This window comes from Pholcus phalangioides, unplaced genomic scaffold, assembly GCF_987345545.1.
Source record: "Pholcus phalangioides strain wild (caught in Gottingen) unplaced genomic scaffold, Ppha-v1.0 ptg000004l_1, whole genome shotgun sequence".
Lineage (NCBI taxonomy): Eukaryota > Metazoa > Arthropoda > Arachnida > Araneae > Pholcidae > Pholcus > Pholcus phalangioides.
The window spans coordinates 1,603,126-1,625,138 of NW_028301597.1; the positions used below are offsets into that span (position 1 = coordinate 1,603,126).

The 22,013-nt window shown below is 37.3% G+C and overlaps 1 protein-coding gene across 4 annotated transcripts in view; it reads left to right on the forward strand.

The window, feature by feature from the left end:
- The first annotated feature begins 9,599 nt into the window (after positions 1 to 9,599).
- Nup50 (nuclear pore complex protein Nup50) overlaps positions 9,600 to 22,013 on the forward strand; it is a 32,267-nt gene continuing 19,853 nt past the window's right edge. For 2 of the 4 annotated variants that reach the window (XM_089255369.1, XM_089255382.1), the window contains exons 1-2: positions 9,600 to 9,731; positions 19,029 to 19,173. In XM_089255369.1, coding sequence (XP_089111495.1) covers positions 19,030 to 19,173 — 144 coding nt within the window. In that variant the 5' untranslated portion in view covers positions 9,600 to 9,731; position 19,029. The remainder of the gene's footprint in view (positions 9,732 to 19,028; positions 19,174 to 22,013) is intronic. The other 2 variants (XM_089255363.1, XM_089255373.1) reach the window with 1 other exon arrangement.

Genomic DNA, 22,013 nt, shown 5'->3' on the forward strand with positions numbered 1-22,013 from the left:
AACAGCAACAGCGACAACAAAAACCTGCAGATAATAAATTATATTGAACACACATATATTTTTATATACTCGCAGCGGCATACGATTCGCATCAACGAAATTCAAACGAATTTTTTTTAGCATATAATCCTCGAATTACGGAAATACTGTAAATGACAATTAGCAAGGATTCTTGAAAAACGAAAACACATTCACACGAATGCACACAAATATCTTCTCTATAGAACTTGTACAATCATTATATTCATAGTGACATTTTTTGAAAATTCATAAACGGAGTTTCGTAGAATTTCATGAAACAAATTAGCTGTTTTGTTTAAAAGATAAGAAAGTGAGTACAGTAGATATATACTGTCGACTATCCGGCTTGACTATCCAGCATAGTTAAAAAATGATTATAATTCTTCCGTAATAAAAATTACGAATAATTTACTTTTCAAGGCGTTGGAAGTATGTAGCCAATGTGTGTAATCATTTTCAATTAAATAAGTTGAAATAATACTGAGAAATTGAATTTTCTGGATGTTATGTCGAAACTAATAAAGTTATTTGTCTCCTACGGGAATCGACCCCCCCCCCCCCCCGCATACCGGGCAAGTGCGTTAACCAGAGACACACTTTTCAATTTCGGGTAATACGTACAAAATTTTGTTCTCGGACTTCTTTTTCTGTAATAAATTTTTAAAACGTACAAATATTTATGAAGTACTCGCCTCTATACTTACAAGTCGGAAAATATGAATAAGAGCGGGTTTTCGTATAAAAAGGGTGTTTTTGATGGTATGAGGTATGAAATGAGCATTAATAGAACTCCCGCCTATCCGGCTTTTCTGTTATCCGGCCCACTCTTCCACCCCATTAGACCGGATAGTCCAGTCTACTGTACTACATTTGAATTTCTAATCCATAAAAATCATTAGAATATATAAATTGATTTTCAAAAAAAAAAAAAAATGACTTGGAACAAATACAAAATACCTACTTGCAACGCATGTTACGGCCAAAGCTCGAAGGTAACCACTTTGCAAACTGACCAGCCCAGTTGATCTGGCCAATGTTCGAAATTAGGGCTTTCGCAGGCCCCTGTATGTTGATTCCTATACAGTCAAACCTCGTTAGTGCGTCACCCGAGTAACACATCACTCCGCTTTGCGGTAACTTTTTGGAAATCCTAATTGTACTGTATGGGGGGTATTAAACTCCTGATAATGCGTCACTCCACTCCGCTTAAGGAGCCACTTTTTGTCAGAGCGCTCTTTCGCAACTACCATTCAAATCAGAAACTTTTCAAGCAGAAGCCACTGGGGCTCCCCCCTCCGCCTTTCACTGCAGGCTCGTTGACAGATTCGTTCAACATTGGGCTAATTCTTATTTGGGAATGGTTCCCTCAGCTGGAATTTATTTTCTTGGTGAGTTGCTGTTCTTGGTCAGCTTTTGCTGAAAAGATGTCCACGGCAGAAATTCGCCGTATTTTTATTTTTTTAGGGACAAAAAAAAAACATTCAGTTTAAGCCACTCAATATTTTTGTCGTTTTTTTTTACGTTTTAAACAAATCTTAGCTGGACGATTGTCGAACATCTGTAACCCCGTGTTCACCCAACTGTTAACATGTTCCCCAAATTCAAAAACAGTTCGTTCACCTTTAAAGACAAAGCAGCGTTATAGTGGAGGAATATGAAAAATCGACTTATTAAGAAAATTTGTATCGATACCGGAAAGCACAACAGAGACTTCCAATTTTTATCTTTTTTGAGAAAAGGATCGCTTCTTCATTTTCCAATTCCACACAAACAAAACTCGCCAGTGTTATTTTTCACTGAAAAATAAACTATTTTCTTTCGAACCATGAAGAATATTTTATTTTCGTTTATGATGTATCAAAAGAATCAAACTGCCATAAAAGACGCCTTTACTTTGGTTCCTTTAAACGTGCTGAAAAATTTGCGAATTCGTAAACATTGAAAAAGGTAATATTTGTGTTGTTCAGATGCGTAATTAATCTAATTATGTAGCAAATGAACAATAATTGATTATGAAAAACTCGAGTAATCAATTTTCATGACTGAACTTGTTTGAATAACTAAAATTTGGTTTTTTATGCATGAATGCATCAATATGGAAAAAGGAAACAGCGCGGCCATGGCTTACCCCGTTTAATGAGTCATTCCGCTTATGAAGTCATATTTTTGGTCTCCTAAGAGTGACTTATTAATGAAATTTGAGTGTACATCCCTGTATATGGATCACTAAGATATCGATATTCAGACTTCTTCGATCATTAGGGGATGCCATAGCTAAACTGAAAATGGCTATATTATTTATAATTATAAATGGCCATAATTATCACAAAAAAGAAAAAAAAAAATACACCAAAGTGGTGAGGATCTTCAATCGTAGGGATCGATATATAAGGGCCAACCAAAGCCTGAATTTCGGACATTGGCTGGGTCAACTGGATTTCAGGTCGGTTCACGAAGGCCAACTTAGGGCTTTGGCAGTGACATATATAATTTAAAAGGACGTAAAAAACGTCAAGATGTATAAAACTTTTTTTCAGAATTTAATTCCTTTTCAGGATAATTGCATTTTCTTAAACCTTTTATAATGATTAGTGCTGGTGACATCTTATACAGACATGATTAAAAACCACATCAAGAAGTTTCTTCATTATTCAACACACAAACACGATTCTCTCACTGAACTTTCGATAAACACCTTGATTACGTGAGAGAGAGAAGATTCTTTTCAAGAAATAAATGTCTGCATATTTGAACGATAATGAATGGATTCTCAGCAATTGCGCTTTTTCACGCCTCATCATCATTGTTATTGCAGTTTGAAGACTAGTGGAAATACATATTTTGGATTCATAGCTACTCTACGTGTCATTCTTTTTCTAGCAGTTATCATATTACAATCTGTCAATCTTTGTCATTACTTAGCGTATAATAAAGTTCTCAAAAAGAAGGAACTCGAAATCCTCTTACGAAATCTCGGATTAGATTCTTATCACGCTAAAAAAAATTTAAATTATAAAATAACTTGAATTATTTACATTATTTTTTTATTATTGGTTGTTGAGCGAAGAAAGAAAGTATCTATAAAAAACAACGGAGGGGAAAAAATCGATTCAGTTTTTTTTTTTTTTTTTGCAAAATAAGAAATGTTGCTTCATATGCATTTGACAAATTGAAAATGCTTTGATGATAAAATTTAAGAAAAAAATTCAGAATTCCGAGAAAAAATCAGAACATAAAAGATATCATTCGATATCTCAACCTTCTTTAAAAACCGAAATGAAATCTGGAACATTCACATTTTAAATATTAATGCTTGAATCTGTTATCGATTCGAATTGAGTAAATTCGCTAATGGTCGCTGATATTTCTTAACAGGAAATTTCTATGAATAAAATATTATCATAAAAGATCACTTACATGAAATTCCGTAACACAAAATATCATTAAAACATATTCTCGTAAATATTTTCTCTTCATCTCTTAGTAATTTATTTACAAATCTCAAGCTAATATAATTAATTGAATTGGGTTTTAATGAATATATTTCGACAAAAATAATCAAACTGATGATTCAAAAGCAGTTGTTATCAACCTTTTTAGGCGATGCCCCACTCAGGGCTATAACTAGGGGGACGGGGGGGGGGCAAAATTTATTGGGCGGTATAACACCATATTACAAAAATATCGAATTTTGAAGTTGTGGGGTGGCAAAAATCATAGTTACGGCCCTAGTCCCACCAAAGCATCTGTGAAAACCTGATGCCCTCTGTACTTCTATCAAGGGTACCGCCCCCCCCTCCCCCCGGGAAACTTCGTAGTTCCATAGCAAAGTTTTTTTTCTAATGTAATAACCATTCATTTTTGCTTTGCCTCCTTAAATTTTGAAACACGGTTTCTTTATGTCCCCGTTCCCACTTCCATACTTCTGCTTCCATTTCTGTCTGTTATTTCTTTCTGACGTCGACTGAAGTTGGTTTTTCGTGCTTCCCAACTTCGAGGAGCAAATCTCCCATTTAAAAAGTCTCGCCACAGAGAGAAATGGTCCTACAACGATACAGTTATTCAATCGTTACACACCTCACTCGTAGTTAGGTAAACTGATGACAGATGGAGGCACTACAAATAACAAACATTATCCAGAAACAAACTTCACTTCAGGTTCACAACACGTACACGCATATTCCAACATGTACCAATTCGTTAGAAGTTCCGCAGAAGAATCTGGGCGAGGTGCATGTATGGTTTAGTAGTAGTTTTTCTTTCTGACGTGTCACCCGCAGCTGTGTTGGTCATTTACCTTCAGTGAGTCTGGTACTACCAAATCTCTAGCAATCTCTAGCAAGGGAATATGGAAAAGTAGATAAGAGAAGGGCTCCTCGTCGGCACTCGGTAGTACCAGACTCACGTCTGAAAATAGATGCCTGCCACAACTGCAGGCAAAGCATCGGAAAGTAATAGCAGACCACAGTCTAACACCCCGGTAAGTTCTTATTCTCAATTTACTCATTGTTTTTACATTGCTGTATACAGAATATTATTTTGTAAAGGGGTTTCGGGGCCTTCTTTTTTATTCATTTTATGGGCACAAGAGGACCGTGGACTTTAACTTCTGGCACAAATTTTCTATGGAACACAAAACATTAAGAACCCTTAGCTTGTCATTGAAAGGGACAAATAAACGAAAGTCATCAAGAAATTGACTGAACTCAAAATTTGAACTGATATAAAAAATGAAGGGAGTTCGGAGAAGGTTCCAAGCCTTCATAGAAAAACTCGAATTGCCCCCTTGTTGTGGGGCTGGGATCCACGTTGGGATTCACCATCCAAAAAATTAATTAGTACTTTAATTTTTAATTAATTTTATTTATTTACGAGTGATTTTAATGAGGATTTATTTCATGCGTTTAGCCTTTTGCAATTTTTCGCAGCGTCAAATGTTTTGACGTAGGTGAATCTTTTGAAGAAGATCTTTCTAAAGAAGAAATTATACATCAAAACGCATTTTTATTTATTCATTTTTCATTTTGTGGTAATTTTTCCTGCATCAATTAGAAAAACGAAACTAACTACATACGGTATATGATTTAACAAGTTAGTTCCTCTTCCCAAGTCTTTTATTATCAAATTACCGTGAACTTTTCATTCAAATGAATAAATGTGATACTCGTACTGTATAAAAAATACAGATTCTTAAGTTACCATTTGTTTTTATGAAGGGAATTACTTTATTTATTTTTACTCCACTTGGGATTGTTTTTTGGGACTTTTTATCAAGAATCTCTACGCGATGGTTTAAATTGCATCAAGACGGAACCGTATCTTTATGTTCCGTTATCATTACAGTATATTGTCGGGGACAAAACATTAACAATTCATCATGTTTACATCGACAAAATTTCCACTCACAGAACAAAGTGGGAGGTTCTGTCTGTATTTTTTTTTTGAGAATTTATTTGATCTCTTATTACAGCAGAATTTGTCTGTCACATTTCGAGCATTAATGAAAATCACCTATGAAATCAATATTTTAGAGAAAAATTACCGTTAAATGCGCAATTAACTTCAAGTTCCAATGCTGTCACTTTTTTTTTGTTTTTTCGTAACATATGGAAGTGTTTTTCTAATTTTTTTCATCACGTGAATATACAGTTGAACTTCACGGTACAATTAAATTGAGATTTTTTGAGAAAAAGTAGTTTTGATGATTTAATTTTATAATTAATTTATTGCAATTAAGTTTCATTTGCAATGAAAGGATAATTAAAATTCTGAAACAAAGCTTTCAATTAGATATCTGAGCTTGAAGCTTTTGTACAAGATCTTCTAATTTGCGAAGTCGAATTTTAGACGTGCAGAAGCTTAAGTTTTTTTCCAAGTATATCCTAGATATGATCGGCTTTTATTTTTAATATTGCATAGTAGGAATCTAAAAAAAAATTTATTCATACGAATGCAAAGACGTAAAGTTATTGAAAATATTGGGGAGGGGCCTCAAACTCAATATTCCTATAGACATGTTGGCAAATATTGAGGCTCGGGCTCATGGGCTGGATACAAGTTAACGCCTATGCACAAATGTGAAGTTGCGAGCAGATAAATATTTCGCTTTTTTTAATCAATATTCAGAATCCCTTAGACGAATTATGAAAATTAAGCACAATTATAAATGTGAAATAAAAATTATCTTGTCACTTCGTTGTTGCTTACAATGGTCGATAAAATAAAAAATATTCTACGATATCTTCGCAAAAAAAATTTACTGAATGTTAAAAGTTTGTCTGCTGAACTGTATTACTTAGTGTTTTGCCCTTTCATGGAAGATATTATTTTTAATTCTGTGTATTTTCAGTTAAATACGTAATACACCGATATCATAAAGGTCTTAATTTAAGTTTTTACATTTACTGTTATAAAATTTGAACTCATTATTTTGGATTTCATTAGAAAATAATGTGGTATAGAATTTTTTGAGGCATACCTACGAACCTCTCATGCCACACCGGTTGAAAAACGCTGCTGTATGATAATACATGAGTAATATCGTTTTTTATAGTTTTCAAATAACAATAGATATTAATTATTATGTTAAAAAAATGCACTGCACATATTTAAATATTTTTCAATATCATTCCTCCTCATTGAATTTTTTATTAAATATTTGATATCTATAAAAATTGATGGAAAAAAAAAGTTGATTTTGTGTGGTCATATTTAATTAATTGATTTCAAAGCGAAAACAAAAATGTTTTTGTTCTTAATCTTAAAAAGTCTGAAAAATCAATTGGTATTTCAGTTTACGAAATAATTTCTTTTCTCGAAACCTGCTCATTTTATAAATCCATCGTAACTAGAAAATATACAAACTTCTCTGGGAAACTCTTCGAGAAGTCATTGGAATCGATTGAACGTGAATGCAATTACGCAACTGCAAAATAGATCGTCGATAAATCGAGTTACATACGGACTGATCACAAGTGATAGAATCAGCCGTTCGTGTTCGTCTCCTTTGAATACGAATTCGTTTTCTGTCAGCAGTTTATTTACTAGGCAAAGATTTCTCTGACGCGTGTTTGCAATGCAGTTTTTTTTTCTTTTGTATTGCCAGTAGTGATTGCTTTACTGGGGAACATTTTTGCAACTTGCTAAGCTGCTAATGAAAAAGTGTTTCGTTAACTGCCTAACTAACTATATGTGTTTATTTTTTGTTTTTGCTTTTATTCATAAAAACTAAATATTGAAAAAATATAATTCCAACATTTGAATTAATACGTATACAGGGTTTAGAAAAGAAAAAAACTTGAAGAACATTGAATCTTTGAAAACAATCTTGAAGATTTGACGGCGCTTCAATAACTGCAACCTAAGTTATAAGATATCATCAACTGGGACAACTTGGCCACTTTCGTGTCCTCTTTCAACTGCTTTATTAACTGATAATGTACGAAAATGCTTCAAATCCATCATAAACCATTAGTCTCGATCGATCTAGTTTCACAATCTGTAGAAACATGACAAACACTTGAGTAAACACTTACATGTTAAAAAAAAAAACAACTAGGGGGCCATCTGTGTTAAAACCAGTGGAAATCACAAAAAAAAAAAAAAAAATTAAAACTATGAAAATACCTAACACATTAGAATTAACTCTTTATTGCAAAGAAAGGTACACAAAAAATTTTAACACATTAAAATCGGAATGTTAAGATTAACAAACTCCAAAGTTCAAAGAAAATTTTTACATTTTCGTCGGAAAAGGTAAATTTGCCACGGTTTTCGTAAGAAGGAAGGTCAGTTGCGCACACGATGTCTTGTACATTGAGTTTTAAGCTTCATCAGGTACGTTTCGGGAGTAAAAAATTATCGTACATATGACAACTCGAACTCCCCGTCTCCATAGAATTGAGTGAGTTTACCAACATTATGCTTGACAGCACACTAACAAATATACCACAGAGTTAAAACTATTTTTTTATTTGTTACAACACACAAGAACTGCTATTAATTATACATATTAACATATTAACTTGCTATCCGGGCAAGAGGACTAGCTTCTAGTCCCGGTGGAAACAACAAACTTTTATTTCCAATGTTATTCGCTCTAGCACTAATAACATTCATAAAGTCTCTGCCTTAAAATTCTGTCATGTTTGCAGTAAATCTGGGAGTAAATCTGATTTCCTACAAATTCCGACAGTGATTGGTCAAAGAATGTGGAGAAAAAAAAACCCATATTCAGTAGGACCTCTCGCTTTGGGAAACCTTCAGTGGTGTCGGGCGCAAAGGGTTGGTGCAGTGGGTACGACCCACAGAACTTTATCGAACAGGTATAGGAACCCCCCCCCCCTTCAGAATTAAATAAAAAAATGGCAATTTCCTGCATTGAAACTCGATCTGAGCACCCACAGACAGAGGCACATTCAGGGGCGGTCTTAGGGCAGTGCGACCGGTGCAATTGCACCGGGTGCCAAATGAGAAGCGGTGCCGAAACACGTTAAATATACATTGCCTTAATATCCAACCAAGATGTGTGTGTGTGTGGGGGGATATGGACGATCACCACACCAAAAGTCTGATAATAATGTAGAATGAATCTGTCCCGTACTTTACGGGACAGTAATGACTAGCAAAAATTGCCTCAGACACATCACTCTGGATTTTCGCCTGGGGAGGGGGAGGGCGCTGACTACTGTTTTTGCACCGGGCGCCACTAAGTCTAAGACCGGCCCTGGGCACATTTATAGTTTTGCCGCCATTCTCCCATTATAGTCTAATTTTCTTGACTACTCTTTCCTCGAATTCGCCACCCTGTGCACTTTCTTAGTCACTCGCTGACCTAGTCACTGGCTGTCTGGGTAGAGGTGAGTTTATTGAGATTTATACAAATTTTGCCGCCCGTCTCAAATTCTACTAATTTTCTTGATCAATCATTCCTCAAATTTGCCGTCCCTATGAACTTCCCACCCTTGGCTATATAGCCCGTCAACCCCCCCCCCCGTAAATACGCCACTGTCCATGGGTCTAAAACACTTCTGATGCCTATGGGTCAATCAGTCCCAAGGTGCCTCGTTATCGGAGGTTCCACCGTAAACCATACAGTGAAAAAGAAATACATTCCACAGTGCAACTTTGTTTCCTAGAAAGAAAAAAATAATAATTCCGGAAACTTGAAAATGGGAAGAAAATGAAGAAATTTCAAAAACGTTGGTGGACGCTCGAAATAACGTGAAAAAACGGGCATACAATTTCCACAAATGAGGGTATCTGTTAATCCTAGTTTAACTGAGGACGTAATATGGTGGGTGCTGCCATCTGTCTTTTACGTTACGGTTTGCTAATGAAAACATGCGTCGTACGTCAAATTTTTGAATTTGTAAATCGGATTCGGCAATGAGAACCGAGAAATTTTCGTTGAAAACATGCGCAAAAAATCAACATTCGTACAACTTATTTTTTCCCAAAATATTCAATTATTTTTCGTGGGAGGGGAGAAAGCGTTTTTTCCATAGTCATCCAATATTTTTTTCCCTCTTTGCGACGCTAGGACCCAAGCATCAAGAATGGGCAAAGCGACGGAAGTTAAACAATTCCGGCGCTTTGCAGGTAGTGGATGCGAATTTGCTGATTTTTGTCTCAGAATTTATCAATAGCCGATCAAATGGTTGAGATCTGACTTTATCGGGCCGATAAACTGAGAAAAGTAAGTCCATCTAGTAAGTCCTTTTTTCTTTTTTTAAATCCAACGCAGTTATATTGCTGCACCCACATTATAATATCGCTCAGATGCCTATCCATGAATTAGGCTTACCTATTTGGCCATAGATGAGTAAGTTTCCAGTTGGATCTTGTGATTATGATTGGGTAGTTCCAATGACTGGCCTTGAGGATTGCACCATTTATTACATAAGGAAATAAAAAACTCGTTTTTAATAATAGATTTAAAGGCGTAAAAAATGTATTTTATCTTAGTGAAGTGATTTCGATTACTGCGCTCCGAAAATTTCATTTTTGTTAGTGTACGTCGGTGTTTATTAACTTTTTTTTTGGACCCCCTTTGGACTAATTTTTTTTCTCATGGGCCTCTTGTCTTATCCAGGCCCCCTCTATGAGTTAGAATTCCCCTTAGGAAGGCTTTTGACATCTGGCTGATGGGAAGATGGCAGACCTAACTCAGCCAACAGGTTCATACACTGACCACCAGATGGTGACTTATCTGAAGTTGTCACTTTTCGCTATCCATAGGAAGGTTATACAGCTGCCAACGGTATAATTGTCTTTGAAACTTCTACAGGAGGCAGCTATATAATCAGTTCTTAAACCGCTTGAATAGCGCAGAGATATTTTCAGAGTTGCCATCTGGTGGCAAGATGTCAGTGTATGTTAGCTGTGGGATGCGTTCATAGGCACCAGAACTTAGGGGCTGAGACCATTTGAGTCCCCCCCAATAAATTTTAGAAGGGGGCTAAGCCCCCAATAATTTCTGAAAAACAGTGCAATGCACCTTCCCTCTTGTGTACGTGCTTGAGTCCTGTATATGTGGGATGGCCAGCAACTTTCAGCCCCTCTTAATGTTTTCTTTATGTCAACATCGCTTTCTGAGTTAGGTCTGGCTATTCATGTACAGTCCCGTTGTTCCTTCTGGTGCGCTCTCCTGCGCATGTGTAAGGATGTGGGTTTGAATCGACATAGAGGCTGTTGAATTTTTTTTCCTGAATTTGTCTTCACATCAGACGGATTTTGAAAACCTTTGTATGAATAGTGGAAGGCGGGGTTGTGGATAAACTCTGCACTGGGTCACCATGGCAACAAGAAAATTGGTATTGACACCTGAAATTTTGTAAGCATTATTGTTATAAAGTGAATTTTTGTTTTCGTAACAATGTGTCTTTCAACGTAGAAAGTGGTAATAAAATCGTGGAAAAGTGGGGTAAAACAAAAAATTATGTAGGACATATTTTCTCTTGTGGGGGAAGCACGCTTGGTTTCTAAGAAATGTGGTTTGTGCCTAAATTTTTTTTTTCGATTTGTCCAACCATGTGGAGTGATATAATCTTTAGAGCCTCTTCTTATTGAATTGATTTTTTGAGCAAATTGATGTTGAATTACTTGAGTGAGGTCGACCCTGATTCAGTGAGGATTTTCGTGGTTGGGGGAAGATTCTGTATGCAGTGCCATCTAATCTCCATGGGTTCTCGAACAAAAAGATGTCCTGGAAGCTTTTACTTTGGCTGGAAACAACATCCTATGAATTTATTTATTTTTACTTACTCTCGTGATCACAGTATGAGATCTATCTCATTGCAGGGTCCTGTTATGCACTCAAGCTGTGCCTCAGTTGGTACAAGCGTTGAGCCTCGAAGCAGAATGTTTCGCATTATTCTGCAACAAGCCCTTGGTTGACTGGAAATGCTCTGCGGTAAAAATTCCCATAATATAATTTTTTTTAAATTCTTCCAGGTTGTTCTACAGCAGTACTGACTGTTCTGTGACGTATGTCACAGTTTTTGGCATATTCTGTTTTAGGGGTGTTGAGATAGATGACCATGGCTCTATGCAGGGGTGGGAACTCTGCGCCAATTGCGCCGCACTGCGCCAAAACTAATATCTTGCGCCATCCTGCTCCAATAGCGTGTTTTCACATTTTTCTGCGCCAAATAGCGAATTTTGCTTCAGTATGCCCGGAATTTCGGAAAGGACGCCAAAAATTTTTTGTTCCTGCCAGCCACGAAACGTTTCTTTTCGAGAGAGAAGAGCGTGTTTTATTCCACTATACTTAAACTATCGGCCCCTGATCGGGCTTTCCATCGCGAAACCCCGATATTCTCCGTGATCGTGGAACTGAAGATGGTTTGCAATGCCTTTCAGCTTTAAAGTGCAAATTCGAGTGTTTCCGTTAAAAAAAAAAGTTGTCACTGGAAGCAGTAGAAATTACTGTAGTCGATTGTCATTGTGTTAAATCCCGATGTTTCGTGAAAAAAATTTTCATTCCGGGAGTAAGAAGCGCATGTTCGCCGAATTACGAATGTTAGTTTAGAAACTTTGCCGAATAACTACCGTTAAATCGCCAATGTTGCCGAATAACGAGCGTTAAATCGCCAATGTTGCCGAATAACGAGCGGTAAATCGTCAATATCGCCAAATAACGAGCGTTAAATCGTCAATCTCGCCAAATATCGAGTATCAGATCGCCAATCTCGCCAGATAATGAGTGCTGAATCGCCAAACATCGAGTTGATTCTTCCGAAATTCTCTCCCATTTTGCAACAATTTCTTTCCAAGTATAAAAAAATTAAAAACTTATAAAAATTTTTTAGCTCATTTGAAGTGCTGCTGTTCAAGGCAGCAAATAGTGCCCTCAGTAAACAAAAATCATCTTAAATAGACTGGTGCAAAAAATTTTATGACAGCCGCTCTTTCAAACAAGGTGTTTGCCTAAATCACCAAAAACAAAAATCAAGCTGACGAAAAGATGTTTGATAACAAAAGACAGTGCAGTTTTATTTTGAAAAGGGTTGAGGGTTAACGAAAATATTCTTGTTAATTTCACTGCTCCAATTTATAAATATCTGCTCCGAATCCCATATTTTGCTGCTCCAAATCCTGAATTTGCTGCTCCAAAACTGCTCCAAATCCTGAATTTGCTGCTCCAAAACTGCTCCGAATCCTGAATTTGCTGCTCCAAATCTGCTCCAAATCCTGAATTTTGCTGCTCCAAAGCTGCTCCGAACTGGACTTAGTCACTTCCCACCCCTGTCTATGGGCAGTTCCACTTCATTTTTTTTCTGAAAATGGTCACACTATTTCTCGTATTTCCCTTGACGCTTCATTTCTTTATATTTGAACGTTTCTTTGCAGCGCTTTGTGACTCCTTGAGCAGCCTGTCATGGTTCTCCTTCAACTTGATTTTCATCAGTGTACATCCCAGGTGAACAGATTTTTCCGAGGCCATACCTTATGAATTCTCAAATTTCAACCAGTTCTAATTTTTGAGGCCTCACTTCTCTTGAGGTCCCCGTGCTATGCTCATGCATTGAGATGGCACTGCTTTCGAGGCAGGACACATGGTCCTAGGGGTTGAGAAACAAATTATGTCAGAGTGGCATGGTGGTACAATGGTTTTCTATGACTGTGAAGGTTGCCGTCAGGTCCCAGGTTTGATTCTGGAGAAAGAATGTAGATAAGATATCTTCCCTAACAAGTTTGAGATGGCCATCGATAGATGACACCTTCATATACAACCTAACTCATCAACGACAGAAATTGTGTATAGTGATGTGGCCGGTGAAGTGGATTGAAAAACTCTCTGGTGTTCGTTATATTGCTACCCCCCCCCCCCCTTGTGGTCCTGTTCACTGTGTGGGAAAAATCAAGTGAAATGGGAGCCACCACAGGTCTTGAGAGCATGATGTACAAGATAGCCTATACTGCAAACCTAACTAATGTATAGATGCTGATTGTGTGTGTCATCTCTGCCACGACTGGAACGTGAACTGTTGTCCCTCAAATGCTGGTCGAGTGCTCTACCAACTAAGATATAGTGACGGAATTCTTCCTTTGGAGAGCATACACAGGGTGCAGGGCAAATGAGGTATGGCATTTTACTGGCCAACCGTTGATCCTAGAGGTATACTTTCGATTATTAAAAATTTTCAAATTACATGTAGTACTCAAGTATGTCCATGTTTCAAGAGGAGTTGTGTAGCTCTTAAAAAACTAACTTTTTATACAGTCCCTGTGTGCCCTAAAACCCACTTAAAAAGTCCCTCCTCTCTCCTGATTGTAAAAAAATTCTATTACCAAGTGCAATATTCACTTAGATATTTGAATTACAAATCAGAGGAAATTTGGGGGGGGGGGGAAACAGCTGAAATGTAAAAAGATCGTTTTAACTGAATGAATGAACGCCAGAACTTTGCCACTGGACTTATCCCGTTGCAGAGATCTCTTCCAGCCAGGCTTCGTGGCAGAGTCTGGAACAAGATCGTTTTAACTGCATCTGTATAATACTGTTCCCCCCCCCCCCCAACTTCTATTTTTCGAATTTGAATATCTTGTTGAATATTGTGCTTCTAAGCACATGGATTTTTTTTTCTTGGCATGTTTTCTGATTAGGGTTTTGCACACACGGGGACTGTATAAAAAGTTATTTTCTTAATTTAATAACTGTACAACCCCTTGAAACATGAATGACGTATCTCATTACTACACGTTATTTGAAAATTTTTTCTAACTGGAAGTTAACCTCTAGGATCAACGGTTGGCCAGTAAAATGTCATATTCCCCTGTTTGCTATGCATTCTGTATATGGTGTGAATGGTGGTATATGGTGTTCTCTTGGTGTGACCGTGCAATAGACAGTAACAGCAATTAGCTAATGGCTCGTAAATGACAGTACGTCACCAGATGGCAACATACATAGAGAAAGATATAAGATAATGAAGACAGAGATAAATATAAAATAAACTGGAAAACTTTATTTATGTAGAGATACTGATTGAGCAGAGATGAAAATTTTCCAAAAATCAGTATGTCTACATAAAAATACATAGTTTTTAGTACAGTAGACTCTCGGTAACTCGACACGGGGATAACTCGACATCTCTTATTCCCTTGGTTGGCACAATATTAATTTCAATGTAGGAAAACCTCTCTAACTCGACACATGTTTGGCTTAACTCCGCTTAAGTCGACTACGATTTTTGTCCCTTCACCACGACTGGTTTTTATAATTGGCCTTCTATTAGTTATAAGAATTTTTTGACATTGTTCATGGGTACTTTGAGAATCCTTTGTTTCTTTGTTCTCTATGATGGGTCCCTTTTTTGCATTGGGGGCGTGTATGTGAAGAATGAATGTTTGAAATCTCTTGGCTTGCTTATCATTTTAGTGAAGTTTCCAGAAAAGGTCTTTCATTCTTTTCATGGTAAAAAAAACGTGTGGATATTGTCCACATCCAAAATTAGATGAAAATCTTATGTATTGGGAGTTTTGATATCGTCTGCTGTAAAGAATGTTTTCATTGGTATTCAGTTTCACGATTTCTTGGAAAAAGAGTAAAAGAAAAAGAGCTAAAGCCTAGTTAGACGCTGAATATGTCATTTGGTTGTCATCTTGATTATTGACGGCCGTGAATACAATGGCATTCAATGGCTCTACGCAAACATCACACTTTAAGTTTAAAATCAAAAGTTTAAATTAAAAAACTAGAATCGGGTAAAACTCAGAGTGAACTCGCCAAAGAATATGGAGTTGCACGGAATACTATTTCAACATTTGCCAAAAATAAGCAAAATTTTTTGTCAGCATTTGCATCTTATGAACCAAGCAGAAAACACATAAGAAAAGCAGACTTCAGGGACGTAGAAGCAACTCTTTTGTGGTTTAAATCCACTTGATCTCACTCAATCCCATTACCCGGACCAATAATTCAAGAGAAAGCAAAGGATTTCGCAAAAAATCTCAATCAAGGTATTTTGCAGCGAGCAGTGGATGGTTGACCGGATTCAAAGAGCGCCATGGCATTGTTTTTAGGAAAGTTTGCAGAGAGAGCACATCTGCATCTCAAGAAACTGTTGAAAATTGGAAGAATGATATTCTGAAGCCAATGATAGAAGGGTATAAAGATGCGGATGTGTTTAATTGTGATGAGACAGGTTCATTTTTTTGCCTAACCAAATGCTTGCCTTCAAAGGCGAAAAATTTGAAGGAGGTAAAAACACATGTTTGACAGTTCTTTTGGCTGCAAACTATAGAAAAATTGAAACCGTTAGTTTTATCGGAAAATCAAAAAACCTGCAGTTCAGATGAAGTATCTACATCATCTCGCCATGATGCATTGAAAGCTGTAGATGTGATACGCTGATTACCTACGCACTCAGGAAAAAGCCGAACAATCGCGGGATAAACTGGACAGTGTAGAATTTTTGTTTTCTCTGCGGAAAGAAAAACAAACAAATATACTTGATTATTTTTCATGAGGTTAATTTTTTATATGTTTTGATTCTATTATGAAACAACCCCAAATTAAAATTAATGAGAGAATTCGCATTTTATTTAATCGAATTGTTTGAATGCGTATAATTATGTACACAAAAATGATTGGACAAAAATTTAGAGCGAAACCCCGCTAACTCGACATCCGTTTAAGTCGACATGTTTTACCATATTTTTAGGGTGTCGAGTTACCGAGAGTCTACTGTATTATTAACAAGTATAGAGTACATACTTTCTCTATATAGCTGCGAAAAAAATAGTGCTTTCAAGTAAAATCTGTGAAGTGACACGTGTGATTGATTTTATTTTACACATTTAATTTTGATTTGATTAGCTGTAATTCACACTGGTGATGTGTATGATTGCATCTGCCCGTGTATAAAAACTAATATCTGCTGCCAGTGGTGGCCAGCCGATTTAATTTTACTTAATCAATAAATCTCTGAGGGCACCTGGGACAATGTGCTTAACTCACCTTGTGTGATAGCCTGGTGTTGTTCAGTTCTCTCGGTGTGACAAGTGGGACTGATTTCAAAATTCAACAAAACTGCCCATAGAACCATTGCAGGAAACCATCTGAATGCAGGGGTCCATCCAGGCTTGACCCTCGAGAAGGAAGGGCACCTTATCTCCATAAGATGGATTGACAAATCACAAAAAAATATAAATTTCTATTCCATCTCTTGGACTCCTGTAATTTTTTTTATCTCCTGAATTTTAACCGTGATTGTAAAAATTCTTATTTTGGGAGGGATTATTCCCAGAGAATTTACCTGGAAAAAAAGACTACTTTTCAATCCCAGAATTGATGTTATAATAGTAATGTACACTAAGTAATGTACATAATTATTCAGCTTTTAATCCGTTTTGATAGAATAACGTATATGTAGAAAGAAGGAAATCTCGAGTTTCACGCATCGTTTTGTGTTCTAACCTTCGCGAAATGCGAGTCCGTAACAACTGTTCATCATGCTTTTCGCCCTGCTTGAACTTCCTACCGCTCGGAGCACGGCCTCATCTAGGGGGGAACAGGCGGGTCTCGTGCCCCGGATGCTGGACCAGAGAGGGGTGCAAATTTCATTCTCAAACCTCTCCAACATTACAAGGGAGCACCAAAATGCACCTTTGCCCCGAATGACGGAGCATCTAGTTGTGGCAGTGGCTCAGAGCATTAGGTGATGGTATAAACAATTCCGAGACACGAGTTGTCTGTATAAAGGGAAATCTCCTGGCCGTCCCCTCATGTCAGACGAAAATGTGAAGCGAATCCGACAGAGTTTTGCACGTAGTCCACAGAAATCTGCTCGCAAAAGTTTGGGACGAATTTGAATAAAACATTTGAATAAATATGAAATAGACATACGCTGAATTGCCAAAAAAACTGGTAAACCTGCCTAATATCGTGTAGGGCCCGCAGAAGTGCCGCAACACGACGTGGCATGGACTCGACTAATGTCTGAAGTAGTGCTGGAGGTAATTGACACCATGAATCCTGCAGGGCTGTCCATAAATCCGTAAGGAGTAAGGGGGTGGAGATCTCTTCTGAACAGCATGTTGCAAGGCATCCCAGATATGTTCAATAATGTTCATGTCTGGGGATTTTGGTGGCCAGCGGAAGTGTCTAAAGTCAGAAGAGTGATCCTGGAGCCACTTTGTAGCAATTCTGGACTTGTGGGGTGTCGCATTGTCCTGCTGAAATTGTCCAAGTCCGTCGGAATGGACATGAATGGGTGCAGGTGATCAGACAGGATGCTTACGTACCTGTCAGAGTCGTATCTAGACATATCAGGGGTCCCATATCATCACAGAGCCTCCACCAGCTTGAACAGTTCCCTGTTGACATGTAGGGTCCATGGATTCATGAGATTGTCTCCATATCCGTACAAGTCCATCAGCTCGAAGCAATTAGAACCGAGACTCGTCAGACCAGGCAATGTGTTTCCAGTCCTCAACAGTCCAATGTCTGTGTTGTCGGGCCCAGGCGAGGTGTAAAGCTTTGTGTAGTGCAGTCATCAAGGGTACACGAGTGGGCCTTCAACTCCAAAAGCCCATATCGATGATGTTTCGTTGAATGGTTCGCACGCGGACACTTGTTGATGGCCCAGCATTGAAATCTGCAGCAATTTGCGGAAGGGTTGTACGTCTGTCACGTTTAATGATTCTCGTCAGTCGTCGTTGGTCCCGTTCTTGCATGATCTTTTTGTTGCCGCAGCGATTTCGTAGATATAATTTTTTACCGGATTCCCGATATTCACGGTACACTCGTGAAATGGTCATACGTGAAAATCCAAATTTCATCGCTACCTCGGAGATGCTATGTCTCATCTCTTGTGCGCCGACTATAACACCACGTTCAAACTTACTTAAATCTCGATAACCTGCCATTGTAGCAGCAGTAACCGATCTAACAACTATGCCAGACACTTGTTGTGTTATATAGGCGTTGCTGACCGCAGTGCCGTACTATGATTGGTTCCATATCTCTTTATTTGCATACGCATGCCTGTACCAGTTTTTTTGGCTCTTCAGTTTAAATTGTTGCCATTGTGCTAGAAATCACAAAAAAAAACTTTTCTCTGAAAGGGGGGAATAAAATCTGCTAAACAACCAGCATCAGTTTGGCCTTTAGACATCAGAAATTGGCGAGATGACTTGCATCTACTTTGACCATATGTCCTGTTTCTGTACGATGAGTTTTATTGGTGTGATTTGATTCGAGCTAATCACCAATGGTTTGCAAGATGTCAAGTTTTTGCAGAGGAAGAATCCCTACTATTATACTTTTATTTATGAAAAATCCACAGTTTTCGAAAGTTCTTTATTTTTGTACAGAATTCGGATCTGTATAAAAACCTCCCTAATTCTCATTCTCCAAAGTTTGCAGCCATGACGTAACAAAAAAAGAAGTTTGTAATAGCCATACACTAGATTTTTGATAGAAGTCTGCATGGGGACTGGTTGTAACTTTTATACTTAGTTATTTTGAAGAGAATAATTGTGCATTTTTAATTTGTCAGCATGTCCAAGCGTGTGTCTAACAGTCAGTTGAATCATGATAATTGGGACCAAGAAGTAGAAAAAGAAGATCCCGGAACATTCACGACTGCAAGCGAGCAACAACTGAAAACTCGCGTCATAAAGAAAGCTAGGAGAACTATAAATGTGAGTATGGGACTACTGACGATAAAAATTATTTTTTTATATTTACTGCAAATGAAAATTTAATTCCAATGAATCCATGGAGAAAGCTACAGTTATTGGCTTTTACTCTTTCCAGTTCATTGGAAATTAAAAGTTGTAGTGTTTCAATTACTGCTTCTTTTGTTTCATAAGGAAGCATGTTATAACACTACAGAACAGTAGTAGTCTGTTATTAAAAAAGACAAAAGGAATTCTAATATGGTATAATGAAACCTCGCAATATTGTTGTAAAGGTATATTGATCTCTTCATTGTAAAAATTATAAGATTGTTATACTTTTATTGGTCTTTTGTTCTGATTACCTTTCGAACTGAGCACAACTCTGGTATATTAGCATGGGCAATTTACTACACAGTGATTTGTGCCAAAAATGTGTATACCTAACAGTGTGGGTGCGTATATAGTGTTGTCTGATTTTTTTTCAGTGCTGTCATCCATATTTCAGAAGTGAAGTGAATATTCCTACCATTGTAGGTCTGTTGCTCTCTGTGCAAGACTGTTTAACAGGGAGATCGTTTCACATTCTCCCCTTGAAGTTGACAACCAAAGAAAACCAACTTCAGCAGAGAGGGGGGGGGGTCAAACCTGGGTCCTCTCGATGCGAGTCCGTCACTATGACCATTTGACCACCACAATGGCTTTTCTGATTACCTGCTCCTCATTTGCTGATGAATTAAATGTCTGCTTGTGTTTTTACCCCTGCACCGAGTTCTTCAATCTTGCTTGTGAGCATCATGGCCCACACTAAAACGGTGTTTGACAATGTCCAATTTCATATTCTTGAGGTACTTGTCGACTGAGCAATTGAAAACCGACACATACTGGGTTATTCATTCCATTCAAGAATCCTCATCATGTTTCATGATATCGCTCTTTGCTTGTTTATACAAGGTATACAGGAAACTGCATGTTGTGCTAAGGTGCCGGTTTCCTTTTTTTAATGCAGAGATGAATTTTTCTTTAAAAAAAAATCAGCATCTTCACGCAACATCCAGTTTTTGTATAGTTTGTAATTATCATGTTTGACATTCAGCATGTTAGAATTGCACCAATAGCTGCTCTCCTTCTGTTGATAAAGAGCATACTTGTGAAATCCATGGTCTGGGGACCAGGGCTTGACAAATCGGGAAGAAGAAAAAAATTAGGCTCCAGCCAAATTTCATAGAAGCTAAGAATTTAGCAGCTCAAAATAGTTAATTCTTAACTTGTCTGGGACTTGTTGACTATTCTTCCATGCAATGCTGAAATTTTGTGCTGTCTTTGGACTCCAGTTCAATTATTATAGGAAAGGCACCAGTGTAAATTTCTTTAGTTGCCATGGCAACCTTGGGCCTTGGATTTGTCAAGTCCTGCTGTGGACCAAATGTGGCTTCCCTGAGAAATTTGATGTGGCTGATGGTTGTGAACCTGTTTTATGGTCCCTTGTAAGTGGTCTGTTCGCACTTTGTCATCCAATATTTTTTCATGATTTTGATTGAATAGAAGGTATTCAAATTAGTACCTCCCATTACATTTTCAAATGGGCAAAATTTGTCTGTTTACCAGGGCTTGATGTATTGAAAAAAATTCAGACACCAGCAAAGTTTTTTAGGACTTGATATGACCCCTTTCTATGTTGGCAGTTATATTGTCATAAAAATTAATTTTTATCAATCACAGGAAATTTTAGGCACCAATATAAATTTTCTAGTCTGCATGGTGATGAGACATCTGGGATTTGTCAAGCCTTTTTTTTTCTTTCAAACTAAGCACAACTCGGGTCTGTCATCATCTATGGGCAATTTACTACCTAGTGAATTGTGCTGGAAGTGTAAGTGTATGTACCTAACAGTCTGGGTGCGTATCTAGTGTTGTGTCTGGTTTTTGTGCTGCCATCTATATTTCAGAAGTGAATGAAGTGTAATGATTGAATTTTTACCATTTGTAGGTCTGTTGCTCTCTGTGACGAGACTTTTTAAAGGGGAGATCGGCTCGCATTCGTGCCTCAAAGTTGAAAATCACAGAAATCAACTTCAGCCAACCACCACTGTGACGGCAGTGGGATTTGTCAAGCCATGGTGTTTACTGTATATTGATTTTTAAACTTGAATTCCAATGAATCCATGAAGAAAGTTGCATGTATTGGCTTTACTCTTTCCAGTTCATTGGAAATTAAAAGTTGTAGTGTTTCAATTGCTGCTTTTTTTTCTTTGTAAGGAAGCATGTTAAGATACTGCATACAAAAAAATCTCTGCAGTATTAAAAAAATTAAGGATATTTTTAATATAATAAAACTTTTTGAAATATTATTGTAAGGGATGCCAATCATTCTTTGAAATAATAATCTGTTAGTGTAACAAGGTTATTGCAGTTTTATTTATCCCCCCCCCCCACCCGATTACCTGCATCTTGTTTGCTGATAAAGTGCTTGCTTATATTTTGTATTGTATGTTGATTTTTACTTTGTAACTCTAAAGAAGAATATTCTGAAAATTGTGACTTGCCTCGCAGAACAGTCTCTGGTAGAATCTTAAGAAAAGAAAAAAATTAACTCTTTCATGCAGAAAACAATAGAATTTTTACTGCTGAACGTTTTCTTTCAGCTTAGGGCTTGTTGACGGAACAATGCAAAACATTCTGCCTTGGTGCTTTGTAATTCTTAAACATAAATCCCAATGAATCCATGGAGAAAGCTACAGGTATTGGCTTTGCTCTTTCCAGTTCATTGAAAATTAAAGAGCTGCTGTGTTCGAATGTTGGTGTTTTTTTAGAAGAAACATTTATGCACTATGGCTCAATAAACAATCTTTGCATTTTAAGAA